The 19,288-nt window shown below is 40.6% G+C and overlaps 1 protein-coding gene across 1 annotated transcript in view; it reads left to right on the top strand.

Annotated features, from left to right (window-relative positions):
* The first annotated feature begins 18,097 nt into the window (after positions 1–18,097).
* KATNAL2 (katanin catalytic subunit A1 like 2) overlaps positions 18,098–19,288 on the top strand; it is a 55,091-nt gene continuing 53,900 nt past the window's right edge. The window contains exon 1 of the mRNA XM_012440890.2: positions 18,098–18,183. Coding sequence (XP_012296313.2) covers positions 18,119–18,183 — 65 coding nt within the window. The 5' untranslated portion in view covers positions 18,098–18,118. The remainder of the gene's footprint in view (positions 18,184–19,288) is intronic.

The following is a 19,288-nucleotide window of genomic DNA, read 5'->3' as shown; positions in this document are numbered from 1 at the left end:
CTCACCAGATCTGTGCAGGCGTCGCTGTCCCTGCGGCGGCCGGCCGCAGCTCTGTCCTGGGGCAGTGGGAGGTGAAGTCCGGGGCACCGTTCCTCCCTGGTTGCCCGGTCGCTAGGCAGGCCTCGGGACGTTGAGTCACAGCCTGGAGCGAGCTCGGCCCTCGGAGCAGCGGGCCACTGGTTCTGGGGCGCTGGTGCTCGCAGACCGCAGGCCTCGGGGTGTGGGGTGTGGAGTCACGGAACTGGGAGCCGGCTCAGTCCTCGGTGCGGCGTGGGGAGTGGGGCTGGGAAAGGTGGGATAGCGGGGCGTGAGGGGGCCACCTGGTCTGGAAAGCCAGTCCGGTCCTTGCAGACAGCTGAGCAAGTCCGCTTCTGGTCCTCGGGATGTGGAACCACAGCCTGGAGCGACCTCTGCGGTGCGCCGTCCAACAGGGAATGAAGCGCGACTGCTAGAGCTCGGCCTTATATACCCAGGCCCAGGCCCACCCACGCCTCAAGCCCTGACCCCTTTGGCTCCTGGGCTGCCCCGCCCCAGTAGGAATTCATTGCCTCGGTACAATGCAGCCAATCCGGAGGGTCCACGTCAGGGGGCCTGCTGTGCCCCAGAGGTGGGATGAGCCTCAACACACCCTTCTTGAGTTCCATCATTGGCCCTCCATGTTGGCAGGTTCCACATCTGTGGATTCCATAAAACACAGACTGAAACTTGTTGGGAGGAAAACAGAAAATAACAACACAGTAAGACAGAAATCAGAGAAAGAAGAAGCAACACAGGATACCAACTCGTGACCTAGGATGGACGTTGTGCGAGGGGACTTCCCAACATTCGGAGGAAAGTGGGATTAAAAGAGAAAAATTTAGAAAAGGTAAATTTTATTCCTCAACGTCGGCTCCATGGAATTCCAGACGCTTTTGGAAGCGATGTCTTTGCCCCGCCCTCTAGTCCATCCCTAAAGCTCGCAGGGTCCTGGGAATGTAGCTACCTCTGTGACATCTCTTTTCCCTTATGAACGGAAGAAACCTGGTTGGTGCCCTTTACAGATTTTCTAAGACTAGGAAGCAAACATAAGTCAGCAGGCGCCAAATCAGAACTGTAAAGTGGGCGCTCATGATTTCCCATGAAAACGCTTGCCAGACTGCCCTTATTTGAGGAAAGCATGAACGGGAACGTTGGTGCCGTGGAGTGGAGAAGAACGCTGTGCTGAGGAATGTTTTTCCGCTCAAGCTTTGGCCAGCTTTCTCACAGCGCTTCCGTTACTAGGAAGGAGAGCTGATGGGATCATGGTTTGGCCTTCCAGAAAGTCAGCGAGCAGAATCCCTCTAGCATCCCATCCCCCAAAACGGTCGCCATGACCTCTGCTCTTGACAGGTGCCTTGTGGCTTTGACTGCAGCGCTGCCGCCTCTTGGTAGCCGTGGCTTCGTGCTCTGTCTTCAGGATCCTAGCGCAAGAGCCATGTTTCATCTCCTGTGACAAATCTTGAAAGAAATGCTTCCGGATCTTGCTCCCGCCTGTTTAAAATCTCCACGGGCAGGTTTGCTCTGGCCTGCAGCTGACGTTGCTGCAACAACGGTCCCGGCAGCCGAGTTCCACTCTCATCTTTCAGTCAGAATGAGGACGGCAGAACCATTGCAAGTGTCTACGGTGCCGGCTATTGTTTCTCCTCTCGATGGCGGTTTCGCCTCATTTTCAAACGCTCCTGTGACCTTTGTTCTCTTTCTCAGTGTGTGTGTGTGCGTCTGTGTGTGTGTGTGTGTGTGTGCGTCTGTGTGTATATGTGTCTGTGCGTGTGTGTGTATTTCTGAAGAACGAATAATCCTAATAGCCCGAGAATCGGGGGACGAGGATTCGGGTGGTAAGCCTTTTCTGAGAATTAGCCCTCCGTGATATGTAGAAAAACCAGGTAAATTTGCTCTGTTTGCCAACATCCAGCTACCTCAGCAAGGGGATCCTAGTGCAACGTTGGCAATGCTTGTGGAGCACTCCGAATGAGGATTATTTTCCAGACAGGTCAGCAGAGGATTGAACTGTTTTTGGTCAGTGTGGTAATGTGACAGTAGGATCCTCAGGTGGGTGCTGAATTCGATTTGGGTTAGGTTCATATTTAGTGTGGGGTTTGTTATCTTATTCTTTCTTCGAGAGGGTGTGTCTCGGTGGGAGCCGTGACCCGCTAAAGCTTGTCAGGTTCTGCAGTCAGGAATGAGTTTAGTGGGGGCAGACGCCATTGTCAGCAGCGTGACTGACAGTGGGGGCATAGGTGAGCTGTGAGGGGCTCGAGCTAGCTCTTTGTGTTTTGAGTTGTGTTTGCTTGTATCCTGTTTGTTTTCCGTTTGGGGGGGGGGGAACATTTTCCACAAAGGAAGGCTGTTGCGAGCGGATTTGAGTCCAGGGGACTGGAATGTCTTGGTGGGAGCGGGAGAAGCTGCAGGGTGATCAGTGGCTACTCCACCTCCAGGAAGAACGTGTGGCTCTTCGGCCATGAGGAGGAGATTTGGCTCTCTTGTCTGTTTTGCAGGCCACCACAGACCCTCTCTTGTATTGCCATGAAGAAATGGAGAATGGCCTTGAGTGTGTTCCTTGCTGGGTGGGGCGAGGGTGGCGGGGAGTCTTCCCTGAGCTGTATACAGTTTCTGATTGCATCACATCTCTTTTCCCCGGAACCAGTGCTGCCCTGTCCTCCTCACGGAGCAGTACCCCTGTGGCTGCCCGTCCTGGCTTCCTTCGTGTTCTTCCGCCTTGAAGGCCCCTTCCCTCTTGCACTGGCATCTGCTCAGGTGCCTGGTTCCAGGAGCTTCCCAGCACCCATTCTGCTGCCCACCCCCCCCAGGGCACAGCACTTTGATCTCTTCTGCTGCCCTTGCTTGGTTCTGCTTTGTGGGACAGGCCTTTGTGTCTGTCTCTCAGCTTCTCTCTAACTGTAGGCGCCATGAAATCTCATCAAGTAAATGAGATTTACTCAAGGGTGTGTGTGGGGGGGGGAGGGGGAGGTGGGGAGGTATCTGACACACGGACCTGGGATTACCCATCCGTGTGATGCCAACACATACCCTCAGTTAGAAACTAAAGGTTCAACAAAGCTGGCAGAAGCTCATGTGATCTGAACTGAAGGATGTTAACCTGGTCATCTCATGGTAATTAGAAACTCCGATTGGCGACTTTAGACTTCTTGATTCGGAAGCTAATTAGATAAAATGATGAAGTTTCCGTCACTCTTTCATACGGGTTCTGGGTGAAAAGATTGGAAACGATTCTATTTGGTGCTTAGTGAAAGTAGTCTGACTTAACAAAGGTACCCGTTATTGCCACTGTTTCATGAAATCCCACAGTTCCTTTATTATTATTGTTGTTATTTATTTATTTATTTATTTATTTATTTATTTTTTAAAGATGGGGTTTCACCATGATGGCCAGGCTGGTTTTAAACTCCTGACCTCAGGTGATCCCCCCACCTCGATCTCCCAAAGTGCTAGGATTACAGGTGTGAGCCACCGCGCCCAGCCCACAGTTCCATTTTTCAAAGAAACAGCAGTTTCCTCTGAGACGTGCTCTGTTTCTGTCGCCCAGGCTGGAGTGCAGTAGAATGATCAAGGGTCACTGCAACCTCCGCCTCCCGGGCTCAGGCCATCCTGCCACCTCAGCCCTCCAAGAATCTGGGGCCCCAGGGTCCCTGCCACCACGCCTGGCTAATTTAGATAACCTTTTCTATAGATGGGGTTTTGCCCAGGCTCGTCTCCACCTCCTGGGCTCAAGCCATCCACCCTTCTTGGCCTCCCATGGGAGGATGGCTCACAATTATAGGTTCATGTCCAGGTTTTTCTTAAAAACAAAACAAAACAAGAACAGAAAACCATTTATGTAGTGGGATTTGTCAGTGTTAACTAATGGCTTGTGAGTTTGTGTCTAAAAAGTAGTTATCTAGTTGATGATTGAAAAACCAAAAAAATAGGGAATCCCATCTTGTACCTCTTTGAGGATTTTAATTGGGGCATGATTTAGAAAGTGATCAGTTAACCACCAAAGTGGAATCGATCTGAAAGCGTTCACATCTTCTGAATTCCGAGGTGTCCTCCCAGCAGGGAGGCAGTGGCTAGGTATGGGAGGCCAAATCCCAGGGCCAGCACTGGTCCCCTGCAGAATTCAGAAGCACAACTTCGCACCAAGCCAAAGGTTCTGGTGTCTGTTGGAAGTTGCGTTCCTTCACCCGCATTGACTTGGCATCAAGGTCCAGATGCTTCTGGAAGCAATGTCTTTTTTCCGCCCTCTTGTCCAACCTTAAAGCCCCTAGGGTCCATTTCCATGAAATGTCTCTTCTAATATTACGTGAAGTAAACTTTGTTCCATTTGCACATTTTTTAAGATTGAGAAAGAAAATGAAGTCACCAGGTGCCACATCATGAGTTTACAGTGGACGCCTTCGGATTTTCCATGGAAACTCTTGCCAGACTGCCCTTTTTTGATGAAATGCATGAGCAGGAACTTTGACATGGTGAGGAAGAACTCTCTGGTAATGATTTTTCTATCCAAGCTTTGGCTAACTTTTCCAAAAAGCCTCTTCTAGTAAGTACATTTAATTATGGTTTAGCCATTCAAAAAATCATTGAGTCATATCTCTTGAGCATTCCTCAAATCTGTTGCCATGACCCCTTCTCTTGACTATACCTCTCTGGCTTTCACTGGACTGCTGCCATTTTTTGGCAGCCTTTGCTTCATGCTCTGTATTCAGGATGGTACCAGTATAGCCATATTTCATCCCCTCTTACAAATCTTGGCATAAATACTTCAGGATCTTCCTCCCACCTGTTTTAAATCTTGAAGGAAATTTTTACTCTTATTTGTAGCTATTGTTGCTGAAACAGCTTTGGTGTCTGAATTTAACTTCAATTTTTCGGTCAAAATTATAAAAATAGGATTATTTGAAATATCTATGATTTTTTCTCTTCTGCTGTTACTTATTTGTTCTCTCAAATTAGAGAATACTTGGTCCTATGTTTCTGAGCATAGTTGACCAATTCTGACATTGTTTTAAATTTAACAAATGTCTTCTCTGGATCAGTAGACACTTCTTTTGATAGTTCTAGCATTTTGTTGGATCGTACAGCATTTGAAATTTAGCAAGTTTCCTGGTAGAGCCAGGAGATAATCAGGAAACAAACAAAAAACAAATTAGAACCTACGGGTATATATATATATTCAAGGTTTTAAGTGAATATTAGATGCAAGGACTGTAAAATAGAAGTATAATAAAAACATTTGAAAGAAGAGATGTGTCCTTTTTAACTGTTTGTTTTTGAGATGGAAAGCTTAATACAAAATTTGGATCTTATTACTGAAATTGAAACAAGCTCATGCAAATTAATCTCCATTGCACCCGTAAAAAGGAAATTAAAAGCACTAATGTTGCATGTGGTGTATATACAGTAACATTTCCTAAATATCTTCTGGGTCTAAAACTGGGAATGATATTCAATGCTTCCTTTTCCTCAGGCTATGGTATCATAGGATTCAATTTTGAATCTGATAATGGAGGTATATTTGTGGTACAATAGCCCACAAAGGAAATGAAGGAAGAAGAAAACAGCCAGATTATTGAAATGGGCAAATGAGACACCTAGATTAGATGTTCACTCTGGGCCTTCTTTCTTTGTACACAGAAATTAATTGAGCATGTATTTGTGTCCATTTCAGAGGCACACCATCTCTTACAGTTTAAATTGACCTTCTTTGTGGGGGGTGGCTCATTCTTAGTTTTTTTTTTTTTTTAATTCAGAAGATAATTTTCTATGTTAATTTGAATGGCCTGTGCAGAAAGATGTAGATCTTACCAACTTTATACCTTTAATTAAGAAATCTGTAAGACTGCATTCTGTGTTTTCAGTAACAGAAGCTCATCTTAAATGTTTAACACTACATTTTGAATAGTGCTTTTAAAAATCTCTTTCTTTATTTCACTCTTACTGAATTCTGAATTTTTGTCAATCTTGCCTCAAAATAAAAATCACATTATTATTTTAAGACCTGGTCACCACAAGTAAAAGCTGCTTCACAGTCCACATATTAGGAAAGCCATTTTGTTTTTTTTAAATTAGAGATGGAGGTCTCCCTGTGTTGCCCAGGCTACTCTCAAACTCTGGGCTCAAGTGATCCTCCTGTCTTGGCCTCCCAAAGTGCTGGGATTGCAGGAGTGAGTCATAGTGCCTGACCATGACAAGCCGTTTCAGATGCAGCCTCATTACCAGACAGAGTTCTAAAGGACTCAGTCAATTCCCATTATAGAGATTGACTCTTTTGCAAACTGTGATTCTAATTTAAAAAATAAGTGGAAGTACTTTTGATTGGAGTTGAAGCAGCTACCATTTTGCAGAAATTGAGTAAAAACCCTGAGCAAGCCTCTTTGATAGGCTGTTCTTTCAAACGTATGATTAACATTGCTCAGATTTGTTTAGGATTAAGAATTAGAGCTCTGTCTCAAGAATTAGAACTTTGCTTTCATATTCATCCTAATCAACTGTGTTAAGTAGGTCAGTGGTTCACTGTTTAAATGACTCTCCTGGGATTCTAAAAAGGAGTTTGAAGGAAATAATTCTGACAAATGTTTCGATTCTGGTTTTATTAGGTTGCTGTGAGACTCACTATCCTACCTATGGGTAGTAGACAATAAACTGCATTTTTCTGCCTCTGTGTATGTGCATGTATGTGCTCACATGAAGTATTTCTATAATATAGTGTAACTGATCTTCTACAGTATAAATTGCTGAGTGATATTGCTGGGTCAACAGGTATGTGCCTTTTTCTTTTTGATAGATTTTGTCAATTTGCTCTGTAAAAGGGTTATACCAAGTTACATTCCAACCAGTTGTATCTGAAATACAATATTATTTCATACCTTACCAAATCTGGATGTAAAAATGTAAAAAAAAAATAGCCACACTTTAAAAATTTTGAGATTCTTATGAAAGAAACTTATTTTTGTACCAATGAACTGAAGAAGTATAGACCATACTTAAGGTGGTTTCTTAAAGTTTTATATACATTGTGAATTATTATAAAACCAAAAAGAAAAACTGTAAAGAAAAATGTCTGCTGTAAATGAACATGCCATAAACATGTGAAGATTCTGAACACAGAAATGTCTGTGTTACTCTTCTGTTCAGTAAATCTGTTCCTGTTGTCACTGATGCAGCAAGGTTGGGTAGTAATGAAGTGTCATTGCTACACCCCAAATCAGAAATAGGCTCTAGGGGTTGAGAAGCAGGCCCTCACGGTGTGTGATAACCAGTTCTTTTACCCCCGTCGTTTCCATCTTGAATAGCTTCAAAATATTGCATAAGATGATTTCTCTTTTCAGTTAGACTATTTATTTTATATATCAGGGCAAAATTTTACTTAAATTATTTATAATTATTTAAGCCTTCTTTTCTCTGTCCCTCTGCCACCTTTTGCATTTAAAAACATCTTTATTTATATACCGTACAACTCACCCATTTAAAATGTGCAATTCCGTGACTTTTAGGATATTCACAGAGATATACTTCCATTGCCTCTATCAATTTTAGAACCTTTTCATTGGTCAAAAGAGAAATTCTGTACCCTTACCTGCCCGTCCCCCACCTGCCTACCCTGCCAATTCTCCCATCCTCCCCAGCCCTCTCCTCCCCGCTTTTAAACATATCTTCCAGGATCTTTTTTTCTGTCCCTCTAATAAATCTAATGAGTTTTCCCTAATGAGTTCTTCATCCCTCTAATGAGGGGCTTCCTCTGGGAATATGCATGTCTGTGCACACATGGAGTATTTCTATAATATAGTATAATTGACCCTCCTCATCTTTAAGAAATTCAGCCAAACCCAGTGCAGTGGATCCAGTACTGAGGAGCACACGCAGAACACTAGCTACTTTTTCTCAGTGACCTAGTCGTAGAGAACATTTGCATAAGTACATGTTTCAATTAGGAAGAAGCAAATGCTTCTAGAGTGAAGGATAGAGAGACTCTGAAATACATGGGCAAAGTAACTAACAGCTGCTGGGCACCCATCAATTACTATCCCTGATATTGGCATAGCACTCCCATAGTTTTCAAAGCACTTTCCAGGCTTTATTTCATGTGATGTACAGGACGTTGCATTAGAACCTCTAATGTGGAGGGATATGGACAGCATTAGAAATGGGACAAATCAGCGTCCAATATAGTCTCTCTGAAAATGTAGATCACTATCATGGCTCTTTAGGCCATTTTCAATCTTTGCATTCTCAAAGACTTATATGCATATGAAATGGTTTAGTTTTATTTAGCAGGTCTGCAACTATTCAGCAATTACAAGACATAATCACCTATCAGACATACTACTCCTGGTGCAGCAGGGTGATTTTTTGAAGGAGGTCTAGCCAATAACAGCTTTGAAATGGTCACTAGTATTGTGGGAAATTAAGTTTGAGAAACTGTAAAATGCAGCATTCATTACTGCAACTAGGGAAGACTGGCTAGTAACCATAGTTGTTTGTTTCTGGCAAGTTCAGCACACAGATTTTGGTAAATTAAAGTACTGGTTGTGCAGGATATGGAGTTTATGAAGTAATATGAAATAGTGGATTATCTCTGGTCTAGAGTGAATGTAAACGGCAGAGAGAATGATGAGGAGGCATTGATGAAGGGAGGAGCATTGGCCCAGAAACCAAGATTCTGCTCTCAACTCTTCAGGCTTTTCAGCAAATTACTTAATTCTTTTAGATCTCAGGTTCCTGAGATTCAAATAATCTCCAGGGGCCCCTGAGATTCAGTGATTTACAGGTACCTTTTAGACTTAAAATTCTGGACCAAAACTCCAAACATAGGTTTGAGACCATATTCATTTAGAAATATATCCCATCAATCCTATTTCTGCCTATTTAATACACAGTTATAATTTTGTTTTGCCAACTTGATCTGGACTGAATTCTATGATGATTATAATTTTTATTATGCAAACAATGGTCACTTTGGAATGACCTAAATTTCATGAAGGTCTTCCCCTTCTAATACACTAGATGGCACTATAGGTGAGGCAAATTTAATTACAAAAAAAGGTGGGAAAGACTTTTAAGGCCGATGTTAACTTGGCAAATTAGAAAGGGTTCAGTCTTCACCAAGAGTTGTCATGTCAACATCTTCAGAAAGATGAGTGGAAACTACAAATGTTAGATATCTTTTATATCAAAATAGTGTCATTTTGTATAGTGGCTTTCAAACTTTTTTTTACTGTGACCAACTGTAAGACATCTTAGACTGAAATTCAGAATTCTCTCTCTCACACACACATACCCACACACAAATACAATAAAAGTTTCCTGACACAATACTAATCCTTTTTACCTGTTATGCATTCTGCAATAATTCTATTTTACTCAACTATGCTGCTTATAACCTATAAAGTTGACTTTATGACCTATAGTTTGAAAAAAAAAGTTATCTAATAAACCTATCAAGAAATATAAATCTTCTCACCACAAAATCATATGTAAATAAACATAAACAATTTTTATTAGTCAATTATACCTTAATAAAGCTGATGGGGAGAGAAGAAAATACAATGAGAAGAAAATTAAATAAACACTTAATGGGAAAAATAAAGAAATAGTATCTGCTTGGTATTTGGCACCATGCCAGGTGCTGTGGGCAGCTGAAAGTATTAATGATATTTCTGTTTTCTGGGAAAAAGAAATTACTTTAAGAGACATTAGAGAAGAAACCTATAACACACTTTGAAATTGGCCCAGATAGACCAGAAAACCATAGATGCAGATAATTTTTTTTTTCAGGATTATATGAGTATGTTTATGTAAATATTTATAAATTTAAAGCATGCTCTTAAAAGATATTTTAAATGCTTTGGTATATATTGAGAATACAGATGTAGACTTATATTGGTACTCTATGGCACAATAGCATCTCACAATAAAACATAGCCAAGCAATGTTGTTTGTGTAAACATAAAGCTTTAGGTTCTGGGAATAAGTCTAAGAAGTAAGCTTACAGTGCAGTTATGTAATGCTATATTTCCAGGCTAGCATTTCAGGGTACTACATTATTTCTTATTGTATGAATGCACTATTTACATTAACTATCAATTACTTGACTGAATTGATAAAGCCACAGTTCCTATTTAGATAATTGTCTGATGGAATCCACCTGAGCTGAGCTAATTAACATCTTAGGATCACCTGGGCTGAGCTAATTGACTAATAGAATCATCTGATCTGAGTTAATTGACTGACTGGATTCGCCTGTTCTGAGGAGGCTGGGTAGAGAAATGATCTCTGACTTCTATTTTGAAAGTTTTTGCAAAAAATACTCACAGATGGACATTACACAGACATATTTACATAACCCAGTGTGTTTGTGTATGTTTATCTACATATTTTATTTGATTATTTATTTATTTTTTTGAGACGAACTCTCAGTCACCCAGGCTGGAGTGCAATGATGTGATCTTGGCTCACTGCAACCTCCGCCTCCAGGGCTCAGGCCGCTCTCCTGCTTTAGCCTCCAGAGTAGCCGAGACTACAGGCACCCACCACCACGCCTGGCTAGTATTTGTATTTTTAGTAGAGATGGGGTTTTGCCATGTTGGCCAAGTTGGTTTTGAACTCCTGACCTCAGGTGATCCACCCGCCTCAGCCTCCCAGAGTGCTGGGATCACAGGCATGAGCCACTGCACCCAGAGTATTTTATATTTGTATCAAAACCTACAGAAAAATGTGTCCAAAAAATGTTAAATTTTCTTTCAGTATGGCAGTAAATGTTCACAGCCCTTGGCTTTTCTTCCCTTATCCAAAAAGTCACTTCTCCAGCAAAGAAAAAAAAAAAAAGACAAGGTTTTATTCTTATGTCACATGTTTAAAAAATATTTGAATTGGTGGAAGCTTTAAAAACTATTATTCAGGCCGGGTGTGATGGCTCACACCTGTAATCCCAGCACTTTGGAAAGCCGAGGCCGGTGGATCAGGAGTTCGAGACCAGCCTGACCAACATGGTGAAACCCCGTCTACACTAAAAATACAAAAATTAGTGGGGTGTGGTGGCATGTGCATGTAGTCCCAGCTACCTGGGAGGCTGAGGCAGGAGAATCACTTGAACCCGGGAGGCAGAAGTTGCAGTGAGCCGAGATTGCGCCACTGCACTCCAGCCTGGGCGACAGAACGAGACTCTGTCTCAAAAAAACCCAAAAAACAAAAAACGAAAACCCTACTATTCAGCACTTGGCCAAGCATGGTGACTCATGCCTATAATCTAAGTGCTTTGGGAGGCTGAGGCAAGTGGACCACTTGAGGTCAGGAGTTCAAGACCAGCCTGGCCAACATGACTAAACCCCATCTCTACTGAAAATACAAAAAATTAGCTGAGTGTGATGGCAGGTGCCTGCAATCCCAGCCACGCACTTGGGAGGGGAGGCAGGAAAATCGCCTGAACCCAGGAGGCGGAGGTTGCAGTTAGCTGAGATCATGCCATTGCACTCCAGCCTGGGCAACAAGAGCGAAAATCCATTTCAAAAACAGAAACAGAAACCCCCAAAACAAACAAAAAACACAAACAAACCATTACTCAGCACTTTCAAATTTTGGTGAGGGGATGTAGGCCAAGGCTACATTATTTCTGGTCCCATGTTCTTCAGAAAAAGAAGGGTCAACCTTGATCTGGCAATGAATGTCTTTAATATCCTTAGTACATTTTTATCCTTCAGATGTGGGCAACAAGGAACAATACTCCTTCCACATACATTAAAAGCAGAAACATGACTGTTCATAAAAGCATAGCTCCATTGTTTTACACTGTCAGTGGAAATGTAAATTAGTTCAACCACTGTGAAAAATGCTGTGGTGATTTCTCAGAGCAGATAATTTAAATGGAAATTTCATGGAATAGCTGGCTAATTTCTGAATCTTTACTTTGATATGAATTTTCATTAAGAAAATTACATACTGTTGGACAAAAGTAGTCACCAAAAACAGATGCACATTTCATTCATATCAAGTTCAAAAATGAGAAAACTAAACAGATACATTTTTTAAGAATACGTATGTATCTGGTAAAAATTCAGAAAGAAAAAGGGAATGATTAGCACAAAATTCAGGATGTGATTACCTTAGGAGAGAGGGAGGGGAGCCACCTGCAGGGAGCACCCAAGGGAGCGTCTAAGATATGGAAGGCGCTCTGGGTCATAATCTGGGTGGTGGTTATTATTATTAAAAATTAATGGCTGTGTTGTATACTTTTTTGTATAAATTATATATATATATATTACAATAACATAAAATATAGCAAAGAAGATTACTGCAATTGCCTTCTTGATTCTTTCTTGGTAATTCATTTTTGGGTTTGTTAGCCATTTTCCTCTCATCACCACTATCTTCAAGGACGGAGATACAAACGTTCTCAGTAACATTGTTTCCAAGTGGACTGCTGTATGCTTTTAAAGCTCTCCTTAATGTTATCTGATCTGTCATTGAGGATTAATTTGGATTTTAGAAATAGCCAGATCTCCTAATAGTATTTGTAAATTGGAAGAGGCATATATTTACATAACAACAGAAGATTGATTAAGTTATGATACATTCTCTGCGTACATTAAAAGTCAAGTATTGTAAAAACATTTAATGCCTTGGAAAAATATGTACAAAATATTATTTTAAAAAACAAGTTATCAAATCACATGAGAGTACTACTTTGTAAGAGGACTTAAAAAATATAGGCTGGATGGAGTGGTGCACACTTGTAGTCCCAGCTACTTGGGAGGCTGAGGTGGCAGGATCACTTAAGCCAGAAGTTAAAGGCCAGCCTGGTTACATGGTGAGATCCCTGTTTATCTCTAAACAAATAAAAATAAATTTTAGAAAAGAATGTGACCAAGTGTGTTTTTTTCTCATGGTTTTATGCATTGTCCCATTTTTCAACAATGATTATTTTTGTAAATGCAGGTTGGGGGAAGACTGTGGTCATTAATCTGTATTGAATACAATTTTATAATAAGAGTTTCCGAAGTTTTTTGAGCAATGGAATAAGAACATGATCTGCCAAGGAACTAATCTGAAAGCGTAAACATCCATTTAAGTACAGTAGGCCTGACATGTGTGTTTAAAAATTAGTCACTACTTTTTAAAAAATAGAATTTTTTTAGTGCAGTTTTAGATTTACAGCCAAATTGAACAAAGTTTAGAGAATTCCCACATACCTCCCCTCTCCACATGCTCACCTTCCCCCACTGTCAACATCCCAAACTATAGTGATTAAGTTGTTGTTGTTAAATTGACGAATCTACACTGACATCATTGTCAATCAAAGTCCATTTTACATGAGGGTTTATGCTTGCTGTTGTACATTCTGTGGGTTTGGACAAATGTATAAGGATGCGTATCTCTCACTATAGTATATCATATAGAGTGGTTTCGTTGCCCTAGAAATCTTGTGTTCTACCTGTTCATCCCTTCCTCCCCCCAACCCCTGGCAATACCTGATCCTTTTACTGTCTCCATAGATTTGCCTTTTCCAGAATGTTATATATTTGGAGTCATACAGTGTATAGGCTTTTCAATTGGCTTCTTTCACTTAGTGATATGCATCTAAATTTCCTTCATGTTCTTTCATGGCTTGATAGCTAATTTCTTTTAGCTCTGAATAATATTCCATTGTCTGAACGTACCACAGTTTATTTGTCCACTCACCTACTGCACAACATTTTGGTTGCTTCTAAGTTTTGGCAGTTATGAATAAAGCTGCTATAAATATCACTGTGCCAGTTTCTCTGTGAACATAACTTTTCAGTTCATTTGGGTAAATACCAAGGAGTGCAATTGCTAGTCAGAGTCATTGCTGGGTAAGAGTATGGTTAGTCTTTACTTTAAAAAACCTGCCAAAGTGTCTTCCAAAGTGTTTGTACTGTTTTGCATCCCACCAGCAATCAATGAGTTTCTGTTGCTCTACATCCTCACCAGCATTTGGTATTTTGAATTTTCACCATCCCAGTAAGTGTGTAGTGGTATTTCATTGTTGTTTTAATTTGTCATTCCTTGATGACATAGAATGTTATCTTTTCATATGCTTGGTTGCCATCTGTATATCTTCTTCTGTGAAGTGTCAGTTCATGTGTTTTGCCCATTTTTAAGTGGATTTTTTTTTTTTTAGTGTTGAGTTTTAAGAGGGTTTTTCTGTGTTTGTATATTTTGGAGACCAGTCCTTTATCAAACGTGACTTTTGCAACTATTTCTCTCATTCTGAATCACTACTTTTTATGTCATCTACCTTATAAGTTCAAGGATTATATTTTTAAATCTCTTTTTCTTTTGGACTTCTGAGAGTCCTGACTTTTATTTATTTTAGACTAAATTCAAAGCAACGACTAGTTTTCAAATGGCAGAGAGCAAAATTGGTCAAACAAATGATACTTAGTATGCTCCCTTTACAAACATTTTGAAACACAGGTTGCCTTATGTGTTGTGTTTTCTAGCAAGCTGAATAAAGGCTTATCATCTTAAGCACAAAGCTTTCTATTTGAATTCGTTTGGATGAACATGTTTATAAAATAGGTTACTGTTTTACCTGCCTACTTACACAGCAAATATTGAACATAACCGAACCTCTTTGCTATGACTTTAAATCATAAGATAAGAGAATATGATAAAAAACAAGAATAAGATGCTATGAAAAAAGAATCAGAGAATAAGAAGAATCTCCTGGAAATTAAAAATGTTATTATCTAAATAAATTCTGCTCAAAAATAAGGCCAAGGAGATTGCCCACAATATAGAACAAAAGAGACAAAGGAATGGAGCACTGTTGGAAAAAACCTTTAAAAGTCAATCCAGGATATCCCTCATCCAATTAATGTGTATTTATGAAAATGAACCAGAGAAAATAGGAAAATAATTTACCAAAGAAATAATAAAAGAAGTTTTCCAAAAAGGAGAACATGAGAATTTCTAGCTTGACAATGGCTAGGCAGTGAATTGAAAATGACCCACACCAGAAAAAATTGTGTAATTTTAGAACCCTAGAGTTAAAAATGAGATCCTAAAAGTTTCCTGGGAAGAAAAATTACGTTACATGTGAAGGATCAGGAATAAGAATGGTAATGTTATACCTTTTTAAGCTATCAAGCTTCAAGTAGAGTAAAGACACTTTCAGTCATACAAATTCTCAACATTTATATCCCATACACCTTTACTCAAGTTAACGTGTGCTATCAAAACAAGAGAGGGACCAGAAAAGAGAAAGACTCAGTTTCTAGGGGATCCAATGCAGGAAAGTGTCAAAGGGAAATCCCAGAAAAAGCATCTATTGCAGGTGTAAGAGTCAGCCTCTGCAGCAGAACAGGAGGCTAGTGGCTCCAAGAGGGAAGCAAGAGATGAGTGAGTAGAAAGGACACAAAATTTGATGTATTTGATGGCATGGGAAGTGATATGAGATGTGTGACTGTTTTGATTATAATAGGTATGTTGAAAAGTAACCCAATAAAAATGGAGTGGCTATTAATTTCAAAAAATGTACAGAAATGTAAAGGTAACCATGGTATTTTTGGCTCCACAGTAAACCATTTTTACCTAGTCCTAATAATGTAATCACTAAATATTGATCCAACTGTAGGGAAGGATAGTTTAAATAGCGTATAAGACAGCTCAATTCTCATCTACCTTAACGGAAGTGAATAGTTAATGCCTAACACACATATCATGAAACAATGATGTATTATTTAGAAACATGAAAGTAAATATCAGAAGAAACAGCTAAAATAATTAAGGTTGTTTCCTCTAGGGCAAGGGTGTCCCATCTTTTGGCTTCCCTGGGCCACAGTGGAAGAATTGCCTTGGGCCACTCATAAAATACACTAACACTAATGATAGCTGATGAGCTAAAAAATAAAAAAATACAATGTTTTAAGAAAATTTACGAATTTATGTTGGGCTGCATTCAAAGTTATCCCGGGCCACAGACAGAAAAGTAGAGAGGTGGTTGCCAGGGACTGCGGGCAGGAGAGTTGTGGAGTTCCTCTTTATTGAGAAGGAAGTTTCAATTGGGGAAGATGAAAACTTTCTGGAGATGGATGGTGGTGATGATTGTACAACAATGAGAATGTATTTAATGCCACTGAACTGTACACTTAAAAGTGGTTAAAATGATGGCCTGGGATGGTGGCTCACATCTGTAATCTTGGCACTTTGGGAGGCCTAAGCGGGTGGATCACCTGAGGTCAGGAGTTCAAGACCAGCCTGGCCAACATGGCGAAACCCTGTCTTTACTAAAAATACAAAAATTAGCTGGGCGTGGTGGTGGGCACCTGTAATCCCAGCTACTTCAGAGACTGAGGCAGGAGATTCGCTTGCACCTGGGAGACGGAGGTTGCAGTGAGCTGAGATCGCACCAGTGCACTCCAGCCTGGGTGAAAAGAGCGAGGCTTGTCTCAAACACACACACACACACACATACACACACACACACACACACACACACACACAAGATTAAAATGGGCCAGGTTTGGTGGCTCACACCTGTAATCCCAGCACTTTGAAAGGCCAAGGTAGGAAGATCGCTTGAGGCCAGGAGTTTGAGACCAGCTTGGCTAACATTGTGAGACCCCATCTCTACAAAAAATATAGAAATCAGCAAGATTAGTTTTATCTAAGTGATAGTGTGCACCCATAGTCCCAGCTACTCGGGAGGCTGAGGCAGAAGGATCACCTGACCTTGGGGAGGGCAAGGCTGCCACATGCACTGATCACACCACTGTCTCAAAAAAGATTAAAAAACAAAAAACTGGTTAAAATTGTAAATTTTATATTACATATATTTTACCACAACAAAAAGCAACTTAGAAAAAAATTTAGTATTATTTTATTTTCAAGTAATTATATACATGTTTTAATTTTATTACATTAATTTATTACAACACTAATTTTAATTTTATTACAACATTAATTTTCAAGCATGAATGCTTGAAAAGTGTTTTTTGGTTTGTTTGTTTTTCAATTTTTTGTTTTGAGACAGAGTCTCACTGTCACCCAGGCTGGAGGGCAGTGGCAAGATCTTGGCTCACTGCAACCTCTGCCTTCCAGGATCAAGTGATTCTCATGCCTCAGCCTCTCAAATAGCTGGGATTACAGATGTGTGGTACCACCACTGACTGATTTTTGTATTTTTTGTAGAGATGCGGTTTTACCATGTTGGCCAGGCTGATCTTGAACTCCTGACCTCAATTGATCCATCCACCTTGGTCTCCCAGGTAGCTGGGATTACAGGTGTGAGCCACCACGCCCAGCCCCTGAAGTGTTTATATGTATCATAAATATAAGTGTTTGTGCTTAGATTTTATGATGTAATTTAGGCTGCACAAAGGCCTTTTATGGCTTTTGTCTAGTTCTTACCTGTATTCTCCTTAGATAAAGATAGATAAGTTATTTTCAAATAAGGTAAGTATTACTGAACATGTCAATTTTGTAAATACATTTCGGGGCAATTTGAGATACGAGATTCCTAAATGTAGCACATTAACACTGAGAATACATGCACAGATTCATCCAGTTTGAGCAAGGACCTTATTATACAGGAGTTGTCCTTTTATGGCCTCTGCTATTCTCAGTGGCTATTCTAAATGCTTGCCTGTGCAGTCACCCCTGAATAGTTTGTGGGAACTCCTCTCTGCATTTGGTAGGGACTGGGTGGGGCTCTGAGTGAACTAAAAATATGGTAGCAGGTAAGTGCCTGTGTTGTCGCAGCTGATGTCTGGTTCACAGCTGATTATCTTTCTCTAATCACTTTCCTTAACCTGGTCCCAATAGTAGTAGATGCGCGTTTGTTTCTTCACGATTATAAGCAATAAAAGCCCGACTGGCTTGGCAGTAAGAAGTCCAAGTGGTAAAGAGCAATCCTAATTCAAATCATTGTCCCTTAAGTTTACAATTGAGAAGGCAGCTTTAAGAAGAAAATAACAATGGAAAACAACTTTATACGTCCTTAGAGACTTTGAACTGTTTTCCAGCCTTTAAGTCATGCTGCTTGGTTTTGACAGGTTACATTTACCTTCCAGGATTTGTTGCTACAACAACAGTGTTATTTTTCTTGTGGTCCTACCTAGATTTTTCTTTTCATTCACAGTGCGAGATGAGGACGGAAGCACGACGGAAAAATCTTCTCATTTTGATTTCGCATTATTTAACACAAGAAGGGTATGTCACATTACAAACATTTACAGAGATGATTCCTCTTTCTCTGCCCTCCACTTTCCCAGATGCGTACTTCTAAATACAATAGACTTTCTTGTTTTGAGCAGTTCTATATTTACAGAAAATTTGAGCAGAAAGTACAGAGTTCCGTGCACCCCTTCCCTTTTCCAGTTTTCCCTCCCAGTGACATCTGTATTGATGTGATATATTATTACAGTTGATGAGCCAATACATTATTAACTGAAGTCCGTAGTTTGCATTAGGGTATGCTCTTTGAGTTATATTGTGCTGTGAGTTTTGACAAATGTATAATGGTCATGTATTTGCCAATATGGTAACTATAGAATCGTTTTGCTTCCCTAAAGATTCCTCCTCCTGCCCCAGCAACCCAGATGTACACTTTTTTTTTTTTTAATTTGAGAAAGGATCTCATTCTGTTGTCCAGGCTGGAGTGTAATCACAGCTCACTGTAGCCTCTAACCACATCCCCCTGCTCCCAGCCTCCCCAGTGGCTGGCACTCCTGGCGTGCACCATCATGCCTGGCTAATTTTCGCATTTTTAAATAGAGACAGGGTCTTACCGTGTTTTCCAGGCTAGTCTCGAATTCCTGAGCTCAAATGATCAGCCCACTCAGCCTCCCAAAGTTCTGGGATCACAGATGTGAGCCATTGCACCTGGCCTCAGACGTATGCCTTTATTGCCTCATTTACCTGATATATTTCACTGTTTCAACAGGCCTATCCAGTATATAAAGTACTTTTCCTTTCCTCTACACACTTGAAGATGGCATAATAAAGAGGTTTTTCTATAGTCCCACTGCCAGCTGTATACACAAAGATAAATCTCTTAAGCACTTTTCCTTTCCTCAAAATAAAAGTATTGCATTTACTTGGACAACCTCAGCCCGGTTCTCTTCTTCTTCGCAATACCCATTCTATAACTGGCAGGGAGAGGAAATTTGAACACTTTTGGGTTTGGCCACCTACCTCATTAAAAACACACAAGCAATTACAGTAAGGGCTGCTGCTACTGTGCTGGATGGTGTAAGAGGAAGGGAACTGCTCTGCAAAGTGTTGGAAGGGCACTGTCTACTTCATATTCTCTTAT

This window comes from Aotus nancymaae, unplaced genomic scaffold, assembly GCF_030222135.1.
Source record: "Aotus nancymaae isolate 86718 unplaced genomic scaffold, 86718_ANA_hifiasm-v0.15.2.pri h1tg000020l, whole genome shotgun sequence".
NCBI classification, from domain to species: Eukaryota; Metazoa; Chordata; class Mammalia; order Primates; family Aotidae; genus Aotus; species Aotus nancymaae.
Note: the sequence above shows the minus strand (reverse complement) of the source record. Positions and strands in the feature narration are given on the sequence as shown.